The sequence below is a fragment of the Hemiscyllium ocellatum genome, chromosome 42, assembly GCF_020745735.1.
Source record: "Hemiscyllium ocellatum isolate sHemOce1 chromosome 42, sHemOce1.pat.X.cur, whole genome shotgun sequence".
NCBI classification, from domain to species: domain Eukaryota; kingdom Metazoa; phylum Chordata; class Chondrichthyes; order Orectolobiformes; family Hemiscylliidae; genus Hemiscyllium; species Hemiscyllium ocellatum.
Genome location: NC_083442.1, coordinates 36,242,117 through 36,265,447, shown reverse-complemented (window position 1 = coordinate 36,265,447; position 23,331 = coordinate 36,242,117). Strand labels below are relative to the sequence as shown.

The 23,331-nt window shown below is 42.3% G+C and overlaps 1 protein-coding gene across 1 annotated transcript in view; it reads right to left on the bottom strand.

Annotated features, from left to right (window-relative positions):
* LOC132834727 (transient receptor potential cation channel subfamily M member 1-like) overlaps nucleotides 1–11,058 on the bottom strand; it is a 78,466-nt gene extending 67,408 nt beyond the window's left edge. Inside the window, exons 1-4 of the mRNA XM_060853691.1 lie at nucleotides 10,978–11,058; nucleotides 5,044–5,123; nucleotides 4,728–4,920; nucleotides 384–597 (exon numbers count right to left, since the gene is read on the bottom strand). Coding sequence (XP_060709674.1) covers nucleotides 384–597; nucleotides 4,728–4,920; nucleotides 5,044–5,123; nucleotides 10,978–11,058 — 568 coding nt within the window. The remainder of the gene's footprint in view (nucleotides 1–383; nucleotides 598–4,727; nucleotides 4,921–5,043; nucleotides 5,124–10,977) is intronic.
* Between the last annotated feature and the right edge of the window lie 12,273 nt (nucleotides 11,059–23,331).

Here is a 23,331-nt window from a genome sequence, read left to right as displayed (position 1 = left end):
GCCATGTTTACTTTCCTTTTCTAATCTCCAAATGGACTGAGATTCTTAGCCAAGATCCTTTCTCATTACCGTACTCATGCTATCTTTTAACCAAGGCAAATACTTTTCCTTTTCCATTCTGTCTGCCTCTTTGAAATGTTTTGCATCCCAGAATATTTATTTCCTAATCTTAGTCACATTGTAACCATGTCTCTGTAATGGCGACCAGGTTAAAACCATTTAACTCTATTTCACCTCTAGTTCACATATATTATGTATGCTTCAGGTGTGCAAATCTTCAATTTACTTTTAAACTAGCATTTTTTGAATGGACAATATTCGCCAATTCACCACTACCATGAAACTCCCTATCGCTTGTTGTCCCACTCTGTTTGGCCTCTCACCAGTGTTGACTCCAGCTGTAAATATCCAGGCTCCTGTTGTCATTGCTGCTTTGATCAGACCTTTGCCAAACACCTGCTTCAATTTAGGTTGAAGTTCAAAGTTCTGAAGTCCTCCATGAACAGATATGAGAAGCTTCGGAAGTTCTAGTTCCCACTCTGTGGTCATGAGCTGGAGCAGAAGGTCAGGCTTGGTGTCATAGGAAACACGAATGTACTGCAGGATCAGAAGTGGAGATTGAGGCAAAGCAAAATTTACAAATTAAACCTTCATCACAGATCATCCTATCCATTTACCACAGAACCTGAAATCTTCTTGCTCTCGAAATGGATCCTCCTGCCCAAACTGAGCTTGGTCTCAATCTAATCTAAAGTCACTGAATCTCCATAGGACACAGTTCCTGAAGGGGCTGACTCTCACTGGGATACAGTTCCTGAAGGTGCTGACTCTCACTGGGACACAGTTCCTGAAGGGGCTGACTCTCACTGGGATACAGTTCCGTCAGGGGCTGTCTCTCACTGGGATACAGTTCCTGAAGGGACTGTCTCTCACTGGGATACAGTTCCTGAAGGAACTGACTCTCACTGGGATACAGTTCCTGAAGGGGCTGACTCTCACTGGGATACAGTTCCGTCAGGGGCTGTCTCTCACTGGGATACAGTTCCTGAAGGGACTGTCTCTCACTGGGATACAGTTCCTGAAAGTGCTGACTCTCACTGGGATACAGTTCCTGAAGGGGCTGACTCTCACTGGGACACAGTTCCTGAAGGTGCTGACTCTCACTGGGATACAGTTCCTAAAGGTGCTGACTCTCACTGGGATACAGTTCCTGATGGGGCTGACTCTCACTGGGATACAGTTCCTGAAGGGGCTGACTCTCACTGGGACACAGTTCCTGAAGGGGCTGACTCTCATGGGGACACAGTCGGAAATATATTTTGGCTCTATCTCTCCCCCTTTTCTCACACTCTTTCTTTGCCTCTCATTCTTTAAAATTGAAATGTTTGCTGGAACAGCAGCTGCTTCTCTCTTGGTTCCTTGACCAACACTTCATTCAAATTATTCAAAAAGCTGGTTTTATACAGATCAGTTTGTATAACTGCACTCCAGTTGAGTGAAACAGTGAATCTGGGTCACAATGGGATTAAATGATGGAATCAGCTTTAAATCACATTTTTGTAACAGAATTTTGATCATAAACCTTCTGATCAGCACAAGTCCCTGCAGGAAGATGAGATGCATCACAAACTCAATCCATTTGCTCACAATTAAAGCGGACAAAAGAAAACAACACATTTTTAAAAGAGAAATTTGGTACAGAACTAGCAATAAAATTCCTCAGTCCCAACCCCATCCACACCATCAGAATACCCCATAAAAGCCCAATCTACTACATCACCTCACAGTGACCCAGATCCATTTCCCATTGCGAGTTCTACTTCACAGCAGATATGTGATAACTTTAAGGGACTTGATCATATCATTACTGAATCACAGCATGTTGCCAGATGGTACAAAGATTTCAGTTTCCATCTTACTGAGCTGAGCACTCTTGCAGCATGATGGGCTGAAGGAAGTGTATTACACTACATCCAAGTTACTTGGATTGAACTGAGACATGCACGTGCCTGTGATTGTACAGTGCATATGTAAATATAAGTGCTGTGATAAAACGTCATTGAGTGCTGCAGTATCGTGTGACCCATGTCTCATGCATGTATAATAGGAGCTAACATCAGGATACACATCATGATAGTTGAAGATCATCAGCTATCATTCCATGTCATGTCAAGAAGGCTAGTGGCATGATTATTCAAATATTAATCCAGAGTCTCACATTCAAATCCAACTATAGAAGATGATGAAACTTGAATCTAATAAAATCTGGAATTAGGAATTTAATGGATGACCATGAATCCATTGTTGATTGGTGGAAAAACCCAATTGTGGTTCACGATTGCCCTTCAGGGAAGGAAGTTGCATTCGTTACCTGGTCTGGCCTACATGTGACTCCAGACTGACAAAGATGTTGCTAAACTTAGCTGCTCTCTGGACAATTAGGGATGAGCAATAAACACTGGCCTAGCCAGCAATACCCACATCAATGAATGAATGTTTTAAAGAAATATCACGATGGCAACATGGCAGCAAGCATCACGGTTGGAACTGCTTGGTGGCTCAATGGTTAGCGCTGCTGCCTCATAGCGCAGGGGACCTGGGTTTGATTTCAGCCTTAGGTGACCATCTGTGTGGAGTTTGCACATTCTCCCCGTGTCTGTGTGGGTTTCCTCCGGGTGCTCTAGTTTTCTCCAGTAAAAAAAATGCAGGTTTGGTGAATTGGCCATGGGAAATGCAGATTTGCAGGTGAAGGGGTGGGTCTAGGTGGGATGCTCTTCAGAGGGTTGGTGTAGACTCGATGGGCTGAACGGCTTGCTTCGACAGTGTAGGGATTCTATGAATTCTATTCTGTGAATTGCTTATAAAATAATCCTCTCAGAATACTAAACAGCTCTGGATCATAAATCATTTGGATGACCAGCCACTATAAATTTACTGGAGTACAGATCTCTAATTTGAATAGACAATTTTACCTTCTTATTGCATAACGTTTGGGCTGAAAAAGTGAGAAGTCCTCTATCTCTTTTACAATAATACATTTTTGCTGTGAGACGTGACATAACACACAGCAGTCATCATTCCAATCTAACTCCAAGCCCTCTGTTCCTCATTCCTTGGAATAATTTGGAAAATTATAGGCCAATTAGCCTAACCTCGGTTGTAGGTAAAATTCTAGAATCCATCATTGAGGGTGAGGTTTCTAATTTCTTGAAAGAGAAGGGTAGGATTAGAAGAAGTCAACATGGATTTAGTAAGGAGGGCCATGCCTGACAAATCTGTTGGAATTCTTTGAAGAGATGACAAGTAGGTTAGACCAGGGAAACCCAGTGGATGTGGTCTATCTAGACTTCCAAAAGGCCTTTGATAAGGTGCCATATGGGAGGCTGCTGAATAAGGTGAGGGCCCATGGTGTTCGAGGTGAGCTACTGGGATGGATTGAGGATTGGCTGTCTGACAGAAGGCAGAGAGTTGGGATAACAGGTTCTTTTTCGGAATGGCAGCCAGTGAAAAGCGGTGTCCCGCAGGGTTCAGTGTTGGGGCCACAGCTGTTCACTTTATGTATTAATGATCTGGGGCATTCTAGCGAAGTTTGCTGATGATATGAAGTTAGGTGGACAGGCAGGTCGTACTGAGGAAGTGGGGAGGCTGCAGAAAGATCTAGACAGTTTGGGAGAGTGGTCCAGGAAATGACTGATGGAATTCAATGTGAGCAAATGCGAGGTCTTGCACTTTGGAAAAAAGAATACAAGCATGGACTACTTTCTAAACAGTGAGAAAATTCATAAAGGGATCTTGGAGTGCTAGATGAGGATTCTCTAAAGGTAAACATGCAGGTTGAGTCCGTGATTAAGAAAGCGAATGCAATGTTGTCACTTATCTCAAGAGGGTTGGAATACAAAAGCACCGTTGTGCTACTGAGACTTTATAAAGCTCTGGTTAGGCCCCATTTGGAGTACTGTGTCCAGTTTTGGTCCCCACACCTCAGGAAGGACATACTGGCACTGGAACGTGTCCAGCGGAGATTCACACGGATGATCCCTGCAATAGTAAGTCTAACATACGAGGAACGGCTGAGGATCCTGCGATTGTATTCATTGGAGTTTGGAAGATTGAGGGGAGATCTAATAGAAACTTACAAGATAATACATGGCTTGGAAAGGGTGGTTGCTAGGAAATTGCTTCCGTTAGGCGAGGAGACTAGGACCCGTGGACACACCCTTAGAATTAGAGGGGTAAATTCAGAACAGAAATGCGGAGACATTTCTTCAACCAGAGAGTGGTGGGCCTGTGGAATTCATTGCCGCAGAGTGCAGTGGAGGCCGGGACGCTAAATGTCTTCAAGGCAGAGATTGATAAATTCTTGATGTCACAAGGAATTAAGGGCTACGGGGAGAATACGGGTAAGTGGAGTTGAAATGCCCGTCAGCCATGATTGAATGGCGAGTGGACTCGATGGGCCAAATAGCCTTACTTCACTCCTATGTCTTATGATCTTATTCCCAGACAGTGAACAACAGAGCCATAATCATTAGGATCAGATTCATGTATTTAATTATCTTCTTGAATATTTATTTACATTGTACCAAGTCTAATGCTTAGATCAAACACTTTGGGAAGGTATAGCCAGATCCAGTGTCTCCAAGATGGAATGCAAAGAAAGATTTTAGTGTTGATTTGGGTCAATATCACATGAAATTCATAATGTACAATTTGGTGTTGGTCCTTACCATGGCTTTGCTGGTGTGCCCACCACCTTGAAATTCCATGGCTCCGTAAGCATCAGTGGGACTAGCCTGAGTGTGCTTCTGGGGTGTCCATTTCTCAGGCTGAACCACCTGCTTCTCCTCCTCTCCTGTGTCACTGGATGGAGCAGTTGGAGCAATAGTGACATGTTGGCCAATCAGCTGACCACAGCCGCACCTTGGAAAAAGAGGGAGCTGAATTATCACATCCAAAGGAGACACTAAGTGACCAACACAACTTGCATTTAACGTTGAAACCTCATAACATTGAATGCCCAGCTCTTCAGAACTGTACTCTTACCTTTGTGGATCTTTGGGGTTCGGAATAACACAAATACAATCACGTTTCTGGAAATGTTTCTCAATCCAAGCTTTGTGACCCTGGAGTTAGAAATAAGAATTTTTAAATTCAAATTGCAAAGGATATAATCTAGAGATAAAAAACAAGTTTATGTTGTATTGCAGTTTTCACAACCAGATGTCAGTGAAGGAGCATACACTCTCACCCCTTCAGCCCATTGCCTATTGTTCTGTTGTTAACAAAAAAATGGAATCTCATTTGAGAAAATGTAGACTCTTATACTCTGATACCTTTCATTCATACAACATTAGTGACATAATTAAATATCTCAAGGTGTTTAACAATGGCATGCTAGATAAAAGCTGACACTGCACCATTGCAACAATTATTAGAGGTGACTGAAAGCTTGGTCAAAGAAATGGCTTTTAAAGATCCTCCTGAAGGAGGCAGAAGAGCAATAGGGAGATTTAGGGAGGGAATTTCAAAGCAGAAGGACTAGGAAGCTCACAGCACAGCTAGCATTGGTGGCAAGCGGAAAATTATAAATGAGTCGTCTTGGATTGTTGTGGGGCTGGAGGAGAGGTAAAGAGGGGGCAAGATCATTGAGGGATTTGATCTCAAAGAGTCCATATAGGTCAGTAAACACAGGGATGGTATGTAAATGGGACTTTGTGCTGACTTGGAAACAGGCAATAAAGTTTTGTCAAGTTGAATCAGATGGAGAGTGAGATTTGGGAGAATTTTGTCTCCCTAATGCTGCATCTTTCCATTTCCTGCAAAATTAAGTCCTTTAGCTTAATATTTGAGAGACACACTGACACAAACTTATGACAAGTTTAACCATAAATCACGGATTGAAATTAAACTCAAAAGGCATTTTTATTAATATTGAAACCAGAGTTTTGTTGTGTGGCTCTGCTATTCCAAACCCACCACTCCCAAGGGGAATTTCCTAACACCAAGGAGGAATTGATGGAAATCACTTGGGTGTAGGTGAAGTCCAAGGTTTCTGTGTAGTTTCAGGAGATTTTTCACTGTCCAAAACTTCAAGGAAATCTGTAAACTCACACACCTGGATGTCATAACAGCCTCAGTCTTCCCTGGAGGCTCTGGCACCTATCATTACAGACAGTCCCTGCCTCTGGCCAGCAGTTCCTGGAAACCTGGCACTCTAGCGTCTAAACTTAATCATCAGTTTTTCAACTCAAAAGGAATCTGGCCCTACCACAAAGTTAGCTGCCAGTCATGTGTCCAACTCGTTTAAACAAGAATTACACACTGTTAGGTCTAAGTAAAGCAATGTTCCAAGAACAGAAACACAAAATCAGAAAGTAGAATTTAAATATGCATCATAATTCTACCTTGATAATGAAATGTTGGTGAAGTTACACTTCAGACTGGGGAACGACCTCTGTTATAAAGGAGACCAAGTCTTCCATTTCTCAACTTTCTCACCTTTAGTTCCTGGGAATTTCTTCAGTTCACTAACAATGTAGTTACAATGAAGTTAGAATACTTTGGAACTTCAGTGTCTTGTTCAGTTTAGTGATCCGGTCCCATGATCAGGTTCTTGTTGTTTTCTTGCAATTCTCCACGCCAGTGGAGATGACTTTTGAACTCTGTGAGTCAAGTGTAGCCATTTAAGCAGCTGCTCATGTGACCAGGAATTGAAGAAGCTGTTTTGTTTGGCTCATGAATTGAGCTGCCAGGTAAATCCTCCTGTGGCTTCATGACATCCTCTTGGCCTGAGGATTTTACTTCACATGTGAGATGAGGCATTTGTTGATAAGAACCCATCACCACCGTGCAAAAGGATCCTTTCACCCCACATCCACACTCCTGATCCTTAGCTGCTGCAATGATTGGCCAGCCACAGGAGAAAGTCCTCAAAATTCAAACTCACTTTTCAACTCAAGGAGCCCAGGTTCATGTTCAACTGATTCACCATAATTGGAACAACTGTGCAAATGTTCCAAAGACCCAGGTGAAAGCTATAGTTCTACATTCTCTCTAGATGAGGAATTACTGACAGGCTTGTAAAGAGATGTCACAGAAAAATAATCACAGTTAATCTGTCTAATGCATATTGGCCTTAGTGTCATCCGCAAATTTATTAGCCCATCTTTCTAAGCCCTAGCCAGGTCATTTATGAAAATGGCAAACAGCAGTGGCCCCAAAACAGATCCTTGTAGTACACCACTAGTAACTGAACTCCAGGATGAACATTTCCCATCAACCACTATCCTCTGTCTTCTTTCGCTAGCCAATTTCTGATCCAACCGCTAAATTACCCTCAATCCCATGCCTCTGTATTTTCTGCAACAGCCTACCGTGGGGAACCCTATCAAATGCTTTATTGAAATCCATATGCAGCACATCAATCACTTTATTCTCAAACACCTGTTTGGTCACCTTCTCAAAGAACTCAATAAGGTTTGGGAGGCACGACCGACCCTTCACAAAACCGTGTTGACTACCCCTAATTAATTTATTTCTCTCTAGCTGGTTATAACTCCTCTCTCTTGCAACCTTTTGCAATACTTTACCCACAACTGAAGTAAGACTCACTGGTCTATAATTACCAGGGTTGTCTCTACTCCTATTGTTGACCAAGGGGACAACATTTGCTATCCTCCAATCTTCTGGCACTATTCCTGTACACAATGATAACATAAAGATCAAAGCCAAAGGCTCTGCAATACTCCAGATGCTCCAGTTTCCCCCCACAGTCTAAAAATGTGTAGGTCAGGTGAATTGGCCATGCTAAATTGCCCATCGTGTTAGGTGCATTAGTCAGAGGGAGTTGGGTTTGGGTGGGTTACTCTTCGGAGAGTCGGTGTGGACTGGTTGGGCTGAAGAGCCTGTTTCCACACTGTAGGGAATCTAAAATAAAAATCCCTTCTGGCCCAGGGGACTTAGCTATTTTCACACTTTCCAGAATTGCTAACACCTCCTCCTTGTGAACCTCAATCCCGTCTAGTCTAGTAGCCTTTATCTCAATATACTCCTCGACAACATTGTCTTTTTCCAGTGTGAATACTGACCAAATATTTTCATTTAGCACTTCTCCTATCTCCTCAGACTCCATGCACAACTTCCCACTTCTGTCCTTGATTGGCCCTAATCTTACTCTAGTCATTCTTTTATTCTTGACATACCAATAGAAAGCTTTAGGGTTTACCTTGATCTTACCTGCCAATGATTTCTCATGTCACCCTCCTGGCTCTTCTTAGCTCTCTCTTTGGGTCATTCCTAGCTAACTTGTAACTCTCAAGCACCCTACCTGAGCCTTCACGTCTCATCTTTACATAAGCTCCCATCTTCCTCTTGATAAGAGGTTCAACTTCTTCAGCAAACCACGGTTCCCTCACTCGAGCACTTCCTCCCTGCCTGATGTACACACTAATCAAGGACACGCAGTAGTTGTTCCTTGAATAAGCTCCACATTTTAATTGTGCCCAATCCCTGCAGTTTCTTTCACCATCCTATGCATCCCAAATCTTGTCTAATCGCATCATAATTGCAAGTTCCTGGAGATGTTGACTCTCACTGGGATACAGGACATTGATTTAAGATGTTGAAGACAAAAGGATAAAATCTGTTTGAATAATTTGCTCATTCAGAAATTCATTAAAAATGCTTGTAGAAGCAGATTAATTGCGTCTTTCACCAATGAATTGAATAAATCCTTTAAAAGTTAAAAATGTGCACAATAATGGGAAGAGATGAAGAGAAAATAACCAAATGGATAACTCCTTCAATAAGTCAGCAAAGCTCCATGGGTAAATGGCCACTTACTGTCATGTCATTGTATAATGCTACATGAATGAATTTGAGAGCAGGCATCTTTTTTTTAAATAAACACCTCATTTGTTCATTTGATGAATTAACCTCTAACATTTGCTTCCAATAAATGTGTCCGTTATAATTCTGGAAAACAAGTCTCGATGAATGCTCCACACTGCTTATAACTTGCCTAGTCCGCAGGTCACATATTGACCATAAGATGCCACATCAGTGACTGTTCCCAATTTATTTCTAGTCTGTTCTGACCAATGACCAAAATGACTGAGACGTCCTGTCCTGTCTCCCTGTGGCAGTTCTACAGTGGCCTCTGCTCAATACTTCGTAAAGCCCTGCATCAAGATCAGCAAGTCAGCTCATGGGTGAGCAGTATCCCAAGGTGAAGAATGAGAACCTCCCAAAATGCTGTGGTCAGTGTTGATCATTAAGTATTTCCACATTTCAGATTCCTGTCATTCTAGGACTTATCATGCTTAGAGTTAAATATTCCCTGATCGATATCAGAAAGCAATTCCAGAATCCAAATAGTTTTAAATGAGAAATGATTAAATTGCTTGGACAATGACTAATGTCTTTAATCCCTGTACTGACAACACATTAAAGTGGAATGTGTTCAAACATATAAATTTGTGTTCAGAATTACTCACAAAGAATTGCCATCATAGGACATACTGTCATAAATCCACACCAAAATCAGAAAACTGACTATGCCCAGCACATGGTTTCAGTTGTAAAGGAAGACAATTTGTCAATGTTCTTCTTTTCAGTTTAGTGTTTTTCTTGTTTTGATCTCATTATCGCTCATATCTTGTTTGTGAAGAGTTTTTCATTCTTTTAGTTTGCTGTAAGTTACAATGACAGGAGTTCTCCGTATTGTTCATGTAATCGTGAAAACACAACACAGAGGCAGGGAATTGAAAATGTACTGCATGAAGGTTGGAAGTTGTGATCTTGGGGTATATAGAACATGCATCAATCTCTTACATGCCATCCCCCAGTCCAACAGCGCATTCCTCAATCATCATAATCTCAGTTCCTCACTGCCACCCGAAACAAACATTTTCTTAAATCCATTCTTAAGATGCAAGAGTCGCTGTCAAGGTCAGTATTTGTGTCCTGTTCCTAATTTCCCTGTTATCTGAGTGGTTTATTCAGGCCATTTCAGAGGGCAGGTAGAAGTTCACCATATTGTTCTGGAGTCATATTTAGGCCACACTAGTTAAGGATGACAGGTTTCCTTCCTTAAAGGATGCCCATGAATCGGTGGGTTTTTATGACAATCCATGCTATTTAACAAGTTTTATTTATTCCAGATTTTTAATGAAATAAAATTCCACAGGTTCTGTGATGAGATTTGAATTAATTTATCCAGTATATTAGTCCAGGCCTTTGAATTAATTATCCAGTAACATTCCCATTGTACAATCACCCCTATGAGGTCCCCTGACCACCAACACCCCATTCCCCCCTCCCCCCATGCCATATATACATATACACACCTCCCCATCCAATATCTACACAATAATCCCCCAAAAGGGCCTGCGTACACTAGCCTCTGCTTATTTGGCATAAGGTCACTGGAATGCCTTCAGTGTCTCTGTCTTTCCCCCTCCCAATAATCACCTGGATGTTCACACTTTGAACTTTGTCAGTCAGTTTTGCTGGAAATGTGGAGAATTGGATGTGGATAGAATTAGATAGTCAGTGATATCCTCAACTGTCAAATAGCCTGTTACCGATCACTTCCTTGGTATAACTGTACAAAGCACAAGAGAATATCAGATAACTTGGAAATCAGACCCAGTAAGAGTGAGGAGATTGGGAAATAAACATGCTCGGTTTAATTTTAAGTCAATGTCACACTTACACATGTAATAAAAGTAAAAGGGCATGTATGATGCAGTTATCATAACAAAACGTGTCACTTAATCAGACACAAACTGGAGGAAAATTTAAGTCTTTAAATCTGTTTCAAATTATAAAAGATTGGACCTAGAATGGATCTGGATCCCTCTCCTGTAATGGTCTCCTTAAGCTCGGTTCTACACTTGATTGATAGTTAAGCACTGTTTATACACAGGATGATGAAGATGAATCAACAGCTTGGACTGTGACCACCGTGTTACTCACCTTCTGTGACCCAGATATTGTACGTTTAATGGAGGTGCGTTTCAAGGAGCCACTCGTTTGTTTCAAGGAATTTGTCAGCATCCTTCCTCTTTAACAGCCGGCTCTACTTGCTCCCATTGGACCTGCATCTTCAAGGTGGGCTCAGTTTTCACTTGTACTCAACCAATGGGTGCCGACACACATTACACGGGAGGAAAATCAAAAAAAGAGATCGCAGCAGCCTGACAGAGACAGTTGTGCAGAAAGTAGATCAATGGAGCACGGGGCAATACATCAGTCCCACTCTGCCCCAACTATAATCAGGCTTAAATCAGCTTCCGACCACAACGGCTGTAAGGAAGGAGATTTAACAAATGGTGATTGGAAATAAATCTACTTTGCAGAGTGGAGATTTCGTACACACACAGGAGTCAGATGGAAATAATTTATATCATCAGGAAAAGAGTGAATGAATTAAGCAGATGGCCAACATTTGTTGGAATGTAATGTTAATGATGAGCTATATGCTGAGAGTTAACCAGGGCAGCCCCGATAGTGCCCAGTCCACAACAGGGATGGATTTACAAGGCGCAATCATAATTTACTGAACAAGATTAAATTAAAATGGTTGCAGGTGAAATGATAGAATGTTTCTGATTGACATTTTGCAGAGAGCGTGAAATTTCTTCAGGATTTTACTGGAACTCAGTGATGGTCATAATTGCTGTCACTTGAGGATTTTTCCAAAGTATTCATGAGAGATCACCAGCAACATCTCTGCCTCATATTCCTGTCTGTAACCACAGTAAAACTAATTTCTCCAGCACCAAAACAGGCCATTCAGCTTAACAAATTTCAAATGGCCACCTTCTCCATGGAGGCTGTCATTAATACAAAGAAAGAGGCCATTCAGTCCTTCTAGTTCATACCAGGCCAACCAATTCTACTCCCCACAACCTTTAGTAACCCATCAAGTTTAATCCCACTCCTCTGCTCATTCTCCCTACCCTTTAATATACCAAATAAAAACAAAATACAGTGGGTGATAGAGACCTATAATAAAAATAGAAAGTGCTGAAGAAACTCAAAGCTCTGGCATCATCTGGGGAGAGAAACAACTTCTTGAAGAATAATTATGGATTTGAAACATTAATTCTGTTTCAACGGTGGCGAATTTCTCCAGCACTTTCCATCTCTCTTTAATATCACAGTCAGCCTAACCGCATTCTTATTATCCTTCAATATTTCTATCTTAAAGCAAAGAGCTTGTGGATCGTGCAGGAAGGTTTGCATGAGAGTTCCACACCTATCACTTGTTTTCAGGAAATTGACCTTCCCCTTTCCGTGCAGATGGGGAAGCCCTCAATGAGTTTTTTGCTTCGGTTTTCACCAAGGAAAGGGACTTTGTTGTGAATGAAAACTTTGAGGAGCTGGGATACAGTCTTGACCAGATCAAGATTGATGAAGTTGATGTGCTGGACATTTTGGAAAACATTAAGATTGATCAGTCCCCAGGGCCAGATCAGATTTATCCTAGGCTGCTCCGGGAAGTGAGAAAGGAGGCTGCTAAGCCACTGGCAAGGATATTTGCCTCCTCACTCTCCACAGGAGTCGTACCGGAGGATTGGAAGGAGGCAAATGTTATTCCTCTTTTCAAGAAGGGTAATAGGTAAATCCCTGGCAATTACAGATCAGTCAGTCATACTATGTGGTCAGCAAGGTTTTGGAAAGAATTCTGAGGGGTAGGATTTATGACTACTTGGAAAAGCATAGTATCATTAAAGGCAGTCAGCATGGCTTTGTGAGGGGCAGGTCATGCCTCACAAATCTTATTGAGCTCTTTGAGGTGGTGTCAAGACAGGTTGATGATGGTCAAGCAGTGGATGTGGTGTATATGGACTTCAGCAAGGCATTTGATAAGGCTCTCCATGGTAGGCTCATTCATAAAGTCAGGAAGTATGGGATACAGGGAGATTTGGCGATCTGGATTCAGAATTGGCTGGCTGACAGAAAGCAGAGAGTGGCTGTAGATGGAAAGTATCCTGCCTGGAGTTCAGTGCTAAGTGGGGTCCCGCAGGGCTCTGTTCTTGGACCTCTGCTGTTTGTAGTTTTTATAAATGACTTGGATGAGGAGGTTGAGGGCTGGGTTAGTAAATTGCAGATGACACAAATGTTGGAGATGTGGTCAATTGTATCGAGGGCTTCTGCAGGCTGCAGCGTGACATTGACAGGATGCAGAGCTAGGCTGAGAAATAGCAGATGGAGTTCAGCCTGGATAAATGCGAAGTGATGCATTTTGGAAGGTTGAGCTCGAATGCTGAATATAGGATTAAAGACAGGATTTTTGGCAGTGTGGAGGAACAGAGAGATCTGGGTGTGCAAGTACATAGATCCCTCAAAGTTGCCACCCAAGTGGACAGGGTTGTTAAGAAAGTATATGATCTTTGGCTTTCATTAACAAGGGGATCAAGCTGCGAGGTTTTGCTGCAGCTCTACAAGTCCCTGTTGAGACTACACTTAGAATACTCCAAAATCTGGTTTCCAGCATTTGCAGTCATTGTTTTTACCTAGTTGATTTTAACCCTACTGCGAATCCTCTTGCAAGGATGCCTGCCTTGAAGAAGTTTTCCTCCTCTCTCTACAAGAATCTCAGGGAGTCCCTCTCCCACTGCAACTCCCAAGTCATTTCCTCTGCCCTGAAGCTCTTCAACCATGTCCTGAAACAAACTCGCTACCACAGCCACATTTGCTTCACCTATTGTACTCTATGCTACTTTCTCCCCACCCCACCCTCCTCTAGCTTATCTCTCCATGCTTCAAGCTCTCCGCCTTTATTCCTACTGAAGGGCTTTTGCCCGAAATGTCGATTTTGCTGCTCCTCGGATGCTGCTTGAACTGCTGTGCTCTTCCAGCACCACTGATCCAGAATCTGGTTTCCAGCATCTGCAGTCATTGTTTTCACTCACTTCGAATACTGTGTCCAGTGCTGATTGCCCTACTATAGGAAAGATACAGAGGCTTTGGAGAGGGTGTAAAGAAGGTTTAGCAGGATGCTGACTAGACAGGAGGGCTTGCCTTATGAAGAAATGTTGAATAAGCTTGGACTTTTCTCTCTGGAGAGAAGGAGGAAGAGAGGAGACCTGATCGAGGTAAACAGGATAATGAGTGGAATAGATAGAGTCAATAGCCAGAGACTTTTCACCAGGGCAGGACTGCCTGGCGCGAGGAGTCATGGTTTGAAGATATTAGGAAGAAGGTATAAAGGAGACGTCAGAGGCAGGTTCTTTACGCAGAGAGTTGTGAATGCATGGAATGTGTTGCCAACTGTGGTGGTGGGAGCAGAGTCATTTGGGGCATTTAAGCAACTGCTGGACATGCTCATGGATAGCAGTGAGTTGAGGGGTGCATAGGTTAGGTTATTATATTTTACATTAGGATTAAACCTCGGCACAACATCATGGGCCAAAGGGCCTGTTCTCTGCTGTACCTTTCTATATTCTATGCATATGTTCTATGATCTTCACTCCCTACATTCCTCCGAATTTGGGCAAAACATCGCCATCTGCTGGAATATTCCCAATACTACACAAACCATTTCATTTGAAAACCAGATCCTACAGATGCTAATAGCAATATTAAAAATAATAAATTGCATTTCTGTAGCACGTTTTATTTTTCACAGCTTTTTACACCAATTAAATGCTGTTAAAGTACTGTTCTGAAATTGAAGGTATCCTTGTGGGCGGTACAGTGGTTAGCACTGCTGCCTCACAGCACCTGAGACCCGGGTTCAATTCCCAACTCAGGCAACAGACTGTGTGGAGTTTGCACGTTCTCCACGTGTCTGCGTGGGTTTCCTCCGGGTGCTCCGGTTTCCTCCCACAGTCCAAAGATGTGCGGGTCAGGTGAATTGGCCATGCTAAATTGCCTGTAGTGTTAGGTAAGGGGTAAATGTAGGGGTATGGGTGGGTTGCGGGTCGGTGTGGACTTGTTGGGCCGAAGGGCCTGTTTCCACACTGTAAGTAATCTAATCTGATCCTTGTGAAATGGTTCTGTTAATTGTTCGCTGATCTCTTTTTTTTTCCATTTGGGGAATAGTTGGGAAATATTTCTAGGATGAGCAGACTGTTACCCACATGAACAATTTTACTGTGGCCAGTAAATCCTGGAATGGGACTCAGAAGATCTGGCCGAGAGGCAGGGATGCTATTTACCAAAGCTCCATGGACTGGCTCAAAGGTAGAAGACAGAGGGTGGTGGTGGAGGGTTGTTTTTCAGATTGGAGGCCTGTGACCAGTAGAGTGCCACAAGGATCAATGCTGAGTTAATTACTTTTTGTCATTTAGATAAATGATTTGGATGTGAGCATAAGAGGTATACTTAATAAGTTTGCAGATGATACCAAAATTGGAGGTGTAGTGAACAGCAAAGATGGTTACTTCAGATTACAATAGGATCTTGATCAGATGGGCCAATGGGCTGAGAAGTGGTAGACGGAGTTTAATTTAGATAAATATGAGGTGTTTCATTTTGGGAAACTAAACCTTAGTAGGACTTATACACTTAATGGTAAGGTTTTAGGGAGTGTTGCTGAACTCTTATCTGAATTAAACTCCATCTGCCACTTCTTGGCCCATTGGCCCATCTGGTCAAGATCCTGTTGTACTCTGAGGTAACCCTCTTCACTGTCCAATACACCTCCAATTTTGGCGTCATCTGCAAAGTTACTAACTGTACCTCTTATGCTCACATCCAAATCATTTATGTAAATGACAAAAAGTAGAGGACCCAGCACTGATCCTTGTGGCACTCCACTGGTCACAGGCCTCCAGTCTGAAAAATAACCCTCCACCACCACCCTCTGTCTTCTACCTTTAAGCCAGTTCTGTATCTAAATGGCTAGTTCTCCCTATATTCCATGAGATCTAACCTTGCTAACCAGTCTCCCATGGGGAACCTTGTCGAACGCCTTACTGAAGTCCATATAGATCACATCTACTTCTCTGCCCTCATCAATCCTCTTTGTTACTTCTACAAAACACTCAATCAAGTTTGTGAGACATGATTTCCCACGCACAAAGTCATGTTGACTATCCCTAATCAGTCCTTGCCTTTCCAAATACATGTACATCCTGTCCCTCAGGATTCCCTCCAACAACTTGCCCACCACTGATGTCAGGCTCACCGGTCTATAGTTCCCTGGCTTGCCCTTACCAATCTTTTTAAACAGTGGCACCATGTTAGCCAACCTCCAGTCTTTTGGCACCTCACTTGTGACCATCAATGATACAAATGTCTCAGCAAGAGGCCCAGCAATCACTTCCCTAGCTTCCCACAGAGTTATAGAGTACACCTGATCAGGTCCTGGGGATGTATCCACCTTTATGCATTTCAAGACATCCAGCACTTCCTCCTCTGTAATATGGACATTTTGCAAGGTGTCATTTAAGAGGCAATTGGATGGGTATATGAATAGGAATGGGCCGGGTGCTGGCAGGTGGGATTCGATTGGGTTGGAACATCTGGCCGGGTTGGATCGAAGGGTCTGTTTCCGTGCTGTACATCTCCGACTCTATGACTCTGTGACTCTCTGTCTATCCTGGTAGGGATCTACAGGGTCTGCTTGATCTAATGTGTTAAAAGAAAACTATTTGTAGATGAAACAGTACGTACATTATTGTATGATAAATACAAAGTTGGTAGAATTCTAATGGACCAAAGGGCTGCTCTTTCATGAGAGAGATGACAGGTAGTTGTTTAACCTAAGGATCACCACATGTGTTGAGGGGAGAGTTTGAGAAGGCCAGTCCTTCATGGTAACCTCAGGTTATGCTGGAATTGAAAATCACAAACCAGCCGTCCAGCCACTGATCTAACCAACACACCTGCAACACTACACAAGCGACAGTAATATAACAGAGACACCAAGGCAGATCCACTTCATCACTTTTACTTGGTCAAAGTCCTAAGTCCATATGACATAATGATTGTGGGTGTTGCTTAAAGCACTGCTCAGTACTAACCCTTTCAGACTTTTACACCCTGAGACATTATCACCTACTTTGTTTACTGGGGATGTTGAGATCATTAGGGACCTTGTCTTCTGACTTTCTACAGATTTCCTGTCAGAACCCTCTGAGGCTGCCCACAGCTACAGCCTGGCTGCAATGAGGACAGTGGCACGGACCTTCTTTGATGTAGAAAGTGAAAGTTTGGACAAAAACAACAACTGAGCAACTATTATATTTTCATCAGCAACCATTCCTGACCATTTCCCACGGTCCCAGCTCTCTATCTGTCATGCACACTTTGAAGATGAAGACACTGAGATGGCAACCACAGCAACGGCTGTCAATTTGGGATTGAATGTGGCCTAATTCCTTTGTGTACTACCTGAATCCCAGCTTCCTGGGCCTTAATTGGGTGGAAGATCCATTTCTCGAGCTGTTAAAACCCCAACCCAATGAAGATCATCGAGAGGGTGAATTTGCAGCTGGGGCAGCTTCATGACCCAGAATCAAAACCTGCTTCTGATTCCCACCTCCAACTGGAAAAGGAGGAACAGGATGTTACAAAGAGACATAAATAGATCAGATCAGATGAAGTTTAACATAGAGAAATATAAGTTTGGACTTAAGGAAGTCAAATTAAAATATTTTCTTCAAAGAAGAAAGAATTTATTTATTTTGTTCAGTTCTCTGTTCAAAGGGAAGTCTGGGTAATAACATCACAGTCTCTGCTATGGGTACAGCTAGAAGGCAAGTCTCAATTCTATCCAGTTTATTGCCATTGGCACCAATCTGCTTGAAAACAACTCTCTACCCAAACCCAGCCTCCACTGAACAGTGCTTCGATAAGGCTGACTGGCTTCCACGGCCATTTTCAATAGCAGTTAAGAGCAACCACGTTGCTGTGAGTCTGAAGTCACATTTAGCCAGTAAGGCCAACATATTTCCTTTTCTAAAACAAGGTCCTGAGGAGTATTGTGGAACAGAGGGACCTAGGAGTATAAGTACACATGTCTTTGAAAGCAGCATCACAGATAATCAGGGTGGTGAAGAAGGCATTAAGTATAGGAGGTATGACATTATCTTACAGTTGTATAAGTCATTGGTGAGGCTGCACTTGGAGTATTTTGTACTGTTTTGGTCACCCTGTTATAGGAAAGACATTGTTAAACTGGAAAAAGAGCAAAGAAAATTTATGAGGATGTTGTCAGGACAAGTAGGCCTGAATGATAGGGAGAGGTTGGCCAGGATAGGACTTTACTCCTTGAAATGCAGAAGGAGGGGTGACCTTATTGAGGTGTATAAAATCATGAGGAGCATTGGTAGGATGAATGCATATAATCTTTTTCTCAGGTATGGGGAATTGAAAATTAGAAGGCATAGGTTTAAAGTGAGAGAGGAAAAATTTAAATAAGACCTTAGAGGCAACTTCTTCACGCAGAGAGTGGTGGATATATGGAATGGGCTGCCAGAGGAAGTGGTTGAGGTAGGCACAATCGCAATATTTTTAAAAAACATTTGGATAGTACATGGATGGGAAAGGTTTAGAGGGATATGTACCAAATGTAAACAATTGGAATTAACTGACTGGGCACCACGGCCAACATGGAACTGTTTGAGCTGAAAGACCTGTTTCCATGCCGTTTAACTCTATGACTCTAAGGATAATGGGAGGCAAGGCTTTTCATGTTTTTTTCAATTCTGGATTGCTTGTCTCCACTTATGAAGCTGATTTTGCTATTTATTCTTTGAACTACACTCTCCCCATTACACACTCCCAGGACTGATACAGGATGGTTCAATACACCAGTCAGAATAAACTTTCACCTTAGCATTCTGTCCTGGACACAGCCTGATTCAGTGTAAATGTTCCTGCAGCCTTAAAAGTGTGTTCAGTTAGATCAGTTGGCTGGACAGCTATTTTTCAATTCTCATTCCTGATGAAGGGGTCAGGCCCGAAATGTTGATGCTCCTGCTCCTTGGATGCTGCCAGACCTGCTGTGCCTTTCAATAAACACACTCTCAGCTGTGTTTCAATGCAGAGTGTTGCTAACCATATGGGTTCAGTTCCTTTAGCCAGGGACTCCTTTGACTGGCTAAAGGAGTCAAACTCTCTCCTCACCTCAATGTGCTTGCTCAACAATCATCTTATTTTGAAGAGTTGATTGAGGAATTGATTGAGTGTGAGCCAACAAGCCCTGCATGTTACCAGATATATAACCTGACTGCATGGGATATGCACTTGTCATAATGGATTAGTGCTATTTAATTATGTTAACGCAATATTTAATTGATTAAAAACAAGGGCTTTAATCCATTTAGAATGGGGTCATTGAGTTGATGAATATTTGGGAATGAAAGCCAGAATTTGAATTGTTTAGTTTCCAAGAGCCAGGGTACCAGATCCATTCCCCCACAGCCGTACTGTATGGCTGCACTATATGTTAGGGTATTTATTCCCAACTCTTTCAACAACTCAGCACACTTCAGTGAGACAAACAATTCCACAGTACACCTGCTTTTTCAGCCAAATTAATTGCCCATTACTTAAATTTATAATAGTTATTGTCTTACTGCAGAGGTTTGCAACATAGTGCATACACAAGATACAGAAGAATCATAAGCTCTGAAAAAATACACCATCTTCAACCATGAGCACCGAAACATTGTTAATGTCTGCTCAATTCAACTCTTTTTAACTATTTACAGACTTTAATCTGTTCCACATGTTGCAGTCAGTTCCCAGTTTAAATTTTGCAGAAGACATTTCATTTTTGTAACACTGTTTAAAAGAATATTTTTTATGAAGTAATTGAACCGATACCTAATTGAAACTCAATGGATCAGAGCAAAACACAAAGTGGAGAAAATTGCAATTTACCAGGTTAGTGGGAGACCTGGGTTTGCCAGTGTGTGCAGTCTGTTGGTCCCAGAAGGAATTGATGAAATGGCCACCAACAAATCTTGGAGTAAAAAATGAGGTCTGCAGATGCTGGAGATCACAGCTGAAAATGTGTTGCTGGTTAAAGCACAGCAGGCCAGGCAGCATCTCAGGAATAGAGAATTCGACGTTTCGAGCATAAGCCCTTCATTCCTGATGAAGGGCTTATGCTCGAAACGTCGAATTCTCTATTCCTGAGATGCTGCCTGGCCTGCTGTGCTTTGACCAGCAACACATTTTCAGCTTTCACCTACAAATCTTGCTCCATTGACAAACTCTCCCTCCTGTTGTTTTCATCCACTCTCTAGTGTTGGAAACACTAGCTCACTGAGATATGATTTCAGAAACAGCAAGAATACAGTAATAACGCGGTCAGAAATCATTGGATATTTATGTACTGCTGTCCAAACTTCGAGGTGTTTGAATTATAATTTTGGTTGGACAGAATATTGTTGAAGATGAAACAATGTTTGATTACATTCGATTTTCTTTACTTTAGTACAAAATTTTATAGCACACTTGGACAGTTCTCACACCACACTGCTGTGGTACACTGGTTGAAGACCACCATTAAACTGTACAGGATAGAGTCAGCAGCATCCTCTGGTTAGTAAAATGACACTTTTACACCTATAAAAATAACTAATGGCCAAAGTTTTGAAATAACTATGATCGCCTTAATCCAAAAGCCCTTGGAAGAAATAATTTTGGAATTTTTTGGATTATAATGCAATGACGCATTATTAACAATGATAAAATTATGTTTTATGTACCAAATGTTGCATCTTCCAAGTTTCTGTTCCCAAAGTACTGTACTGAAATGATGCTACAATTTTGGGCAATTAGTGTTTCCTACCTGGAGAGGTTGTTGTGTATTATGTAAATGGGAAAAAGGGCAGGGACAGAAATCACAGGCTGTTCCTGGTCTGAGTCACTGCCATGGCAAACCCCCACCCTGCTCCCCCCGCCCCCACCCTGACACCTCCCTCTTGAGCACAGAGGCTTAACCTCAGACTCAACCACAGGGCCCTAGCCATGATTGTATGGAGAATGTGAAACTCTCTCCGACGATCACCGTTGGTAACTTGCAATATTTGGCACCTTTCTTAGAGCATGGACCTGTTTAAAGGAGGTTTGAGGTAGTTCACTGGCACCAATCCTCCTTTTTTTTGACCTATTGTATGATTAATGTTAGAGGATACAACTCTTACAGCATCTACATAATAGACTTTTTAACCCAGAAAATAAGGTTTACTGTAAGCAAGCAATATGTCCTTCCAAATCCACTATCACATCTACCTAGTAGGACAAGGGCAGCTGATACATGGGAACACCATCAACTGCAAGTTCTTCTTCAAGCCACTCACCATCTTGATGTGGAAATATATCGCTGTTACTTCAGTGTCACTGAAAAGTCAAAATCCCAGAAATCATTCCCACTTAGCACTGGGGGTGTACTTCAACACACAGTCTGTACTGATTCAAGATGGTAGCTCACCACCATCTTAAGGGAAATTAGGGATGGGTAATAAAAGCCCTGGTAGTAATGCCCACATCCTGTGAAAAAATTACAAAAAGTACAACTACATTTGATCAGGCTAATGACCTTGGCCTTATTGGTTGCTGTAGATACATTTGCTCCCTCTGAAAGCTGATTTAGAACTCCTGACTCCAACCGTAGACTGTTGGATCAGGCGCTGACCATCATAGAACATTATAGCTCAGTACAGACCCTTCAGCCCTCAATGTTGCATTAACCCGTAAAACCAATCTGAAGCCTATCTAACCTACACAAATCCATTATCATCCATATGTTTATCCAATAACCATTTAAATGCCCTTAAAGTTGACGAGTCTACTATTATTGCAGGCAGGGTGATCCACGCCCTTACTATTCATTGAATAAAGAAACTACCTCTGACCTCTATCTTATTTCTATCACCCCTCAATCTAAAGCTATATCTCCTCATGCTAGCATCACCATCCAAGGAAAGAGGCTCTCACTGTCCACCTTATCTAATCTTCTGATCATCTTGTATATCTCTATTAAGTCACCTCTTAACCTTCTCTCTAATGAAAACAACCTCAAATCCCTCAGCCTTTCCTCCTAAGACCTTCTCTCCACACTAGGCAATATCCTGGTCAATCTCCTCTGTGCCATTTCCAATACTTCCACATCCTTCCTATAAAGCAGCAATCAGAACTGATAATATTACCAGGATCAGTAAAAGGTAAGGCTGTGAGAAACGTTTCTTTACTCTGATCATCAAAGTACTGACTCAGGAAGCCCGACTGGAAAGGAACATCATTTATGGTTGAACACCAAAATAGAGCCACTGCTCGTAGTGTACATCAGCTAGTTCCAGTTTGGGATTGACAGTTTACTTCATAAAGGGCTCAGATGATGAGTCCTGACTGGCAGGCCATTTCCTGTTACCAAGGGAACTTGTACTCAATGAGCTCCACGGGCAGATTTATTAGGGATTCTCTGTGGGCCCTGCACAGCTTATCTCCAGACCTCATCCTGAACTTACTCTGAAAATACAATCAACATGCAGTTAGCAGCCATTGATTTTTGGTTAAATGTAGATATAGAACAGATGTCAATGTGAAATTATGTAATTTTAAATTTGACATTTGCCTCCAAATGCTCTGATATTTTGGCAAAATAACTCAAGATTATAAAACTCGGGCTACTTTGTTTGAATAACAATCTTTTTATTTTGTAAATCCTTGAACCATCACTGCTTCTGGTTAGGCCCACCTCTGCTCACCAAACTAAACTGAGCTATTGACAGTTTCTAGAAGGAAATGATGTGCACATGATTTCCCAGCTTTTGGTGATGGAATGGTATGAATGAGAAGTCTTGAGGGTTGGTCAAGGAAAATCTCTGTCCTAGCCATTGGTCAAAACCTCATGGCCAGACTCCTGGCCCCTGCTCAGTGCGTATCCAGTACGGCACAAACTGAACATTTGCACATGTGGAATCCAGCCTGACTTTGTAGGTAAGAGGATTAGGATAAAGTTATTTTAAGCCCCAGACATCTATTGGCGGAGGGCAGCTGTTGTATATGTGCTACATTCCAGTAACTCATACACAGCTGGAACAAAGGGAACCGAATACCACAACTCAGGAATAACACATACCCCAGGATTCTCTTACCTCGAGGAAAGAATCTATTCCAACTTGGTGAATGATACTCCCATACTCCCACATTCCACTCTCCAACACCACAAACTCCCACCCTATCCCTAACTCACCTCATTCCCCATTCCAACCCCAAACATCACCTCAACCCATTCCCATATCTGCACCCCACTCTGTATCCCCCACCCCAACTTCATTCCCCACATCCATCTCCACCTCTTCTGCATCCCCCTCTCCACCCCCACCCCCAATCCATCCCCACCTCTACCCAATCCCC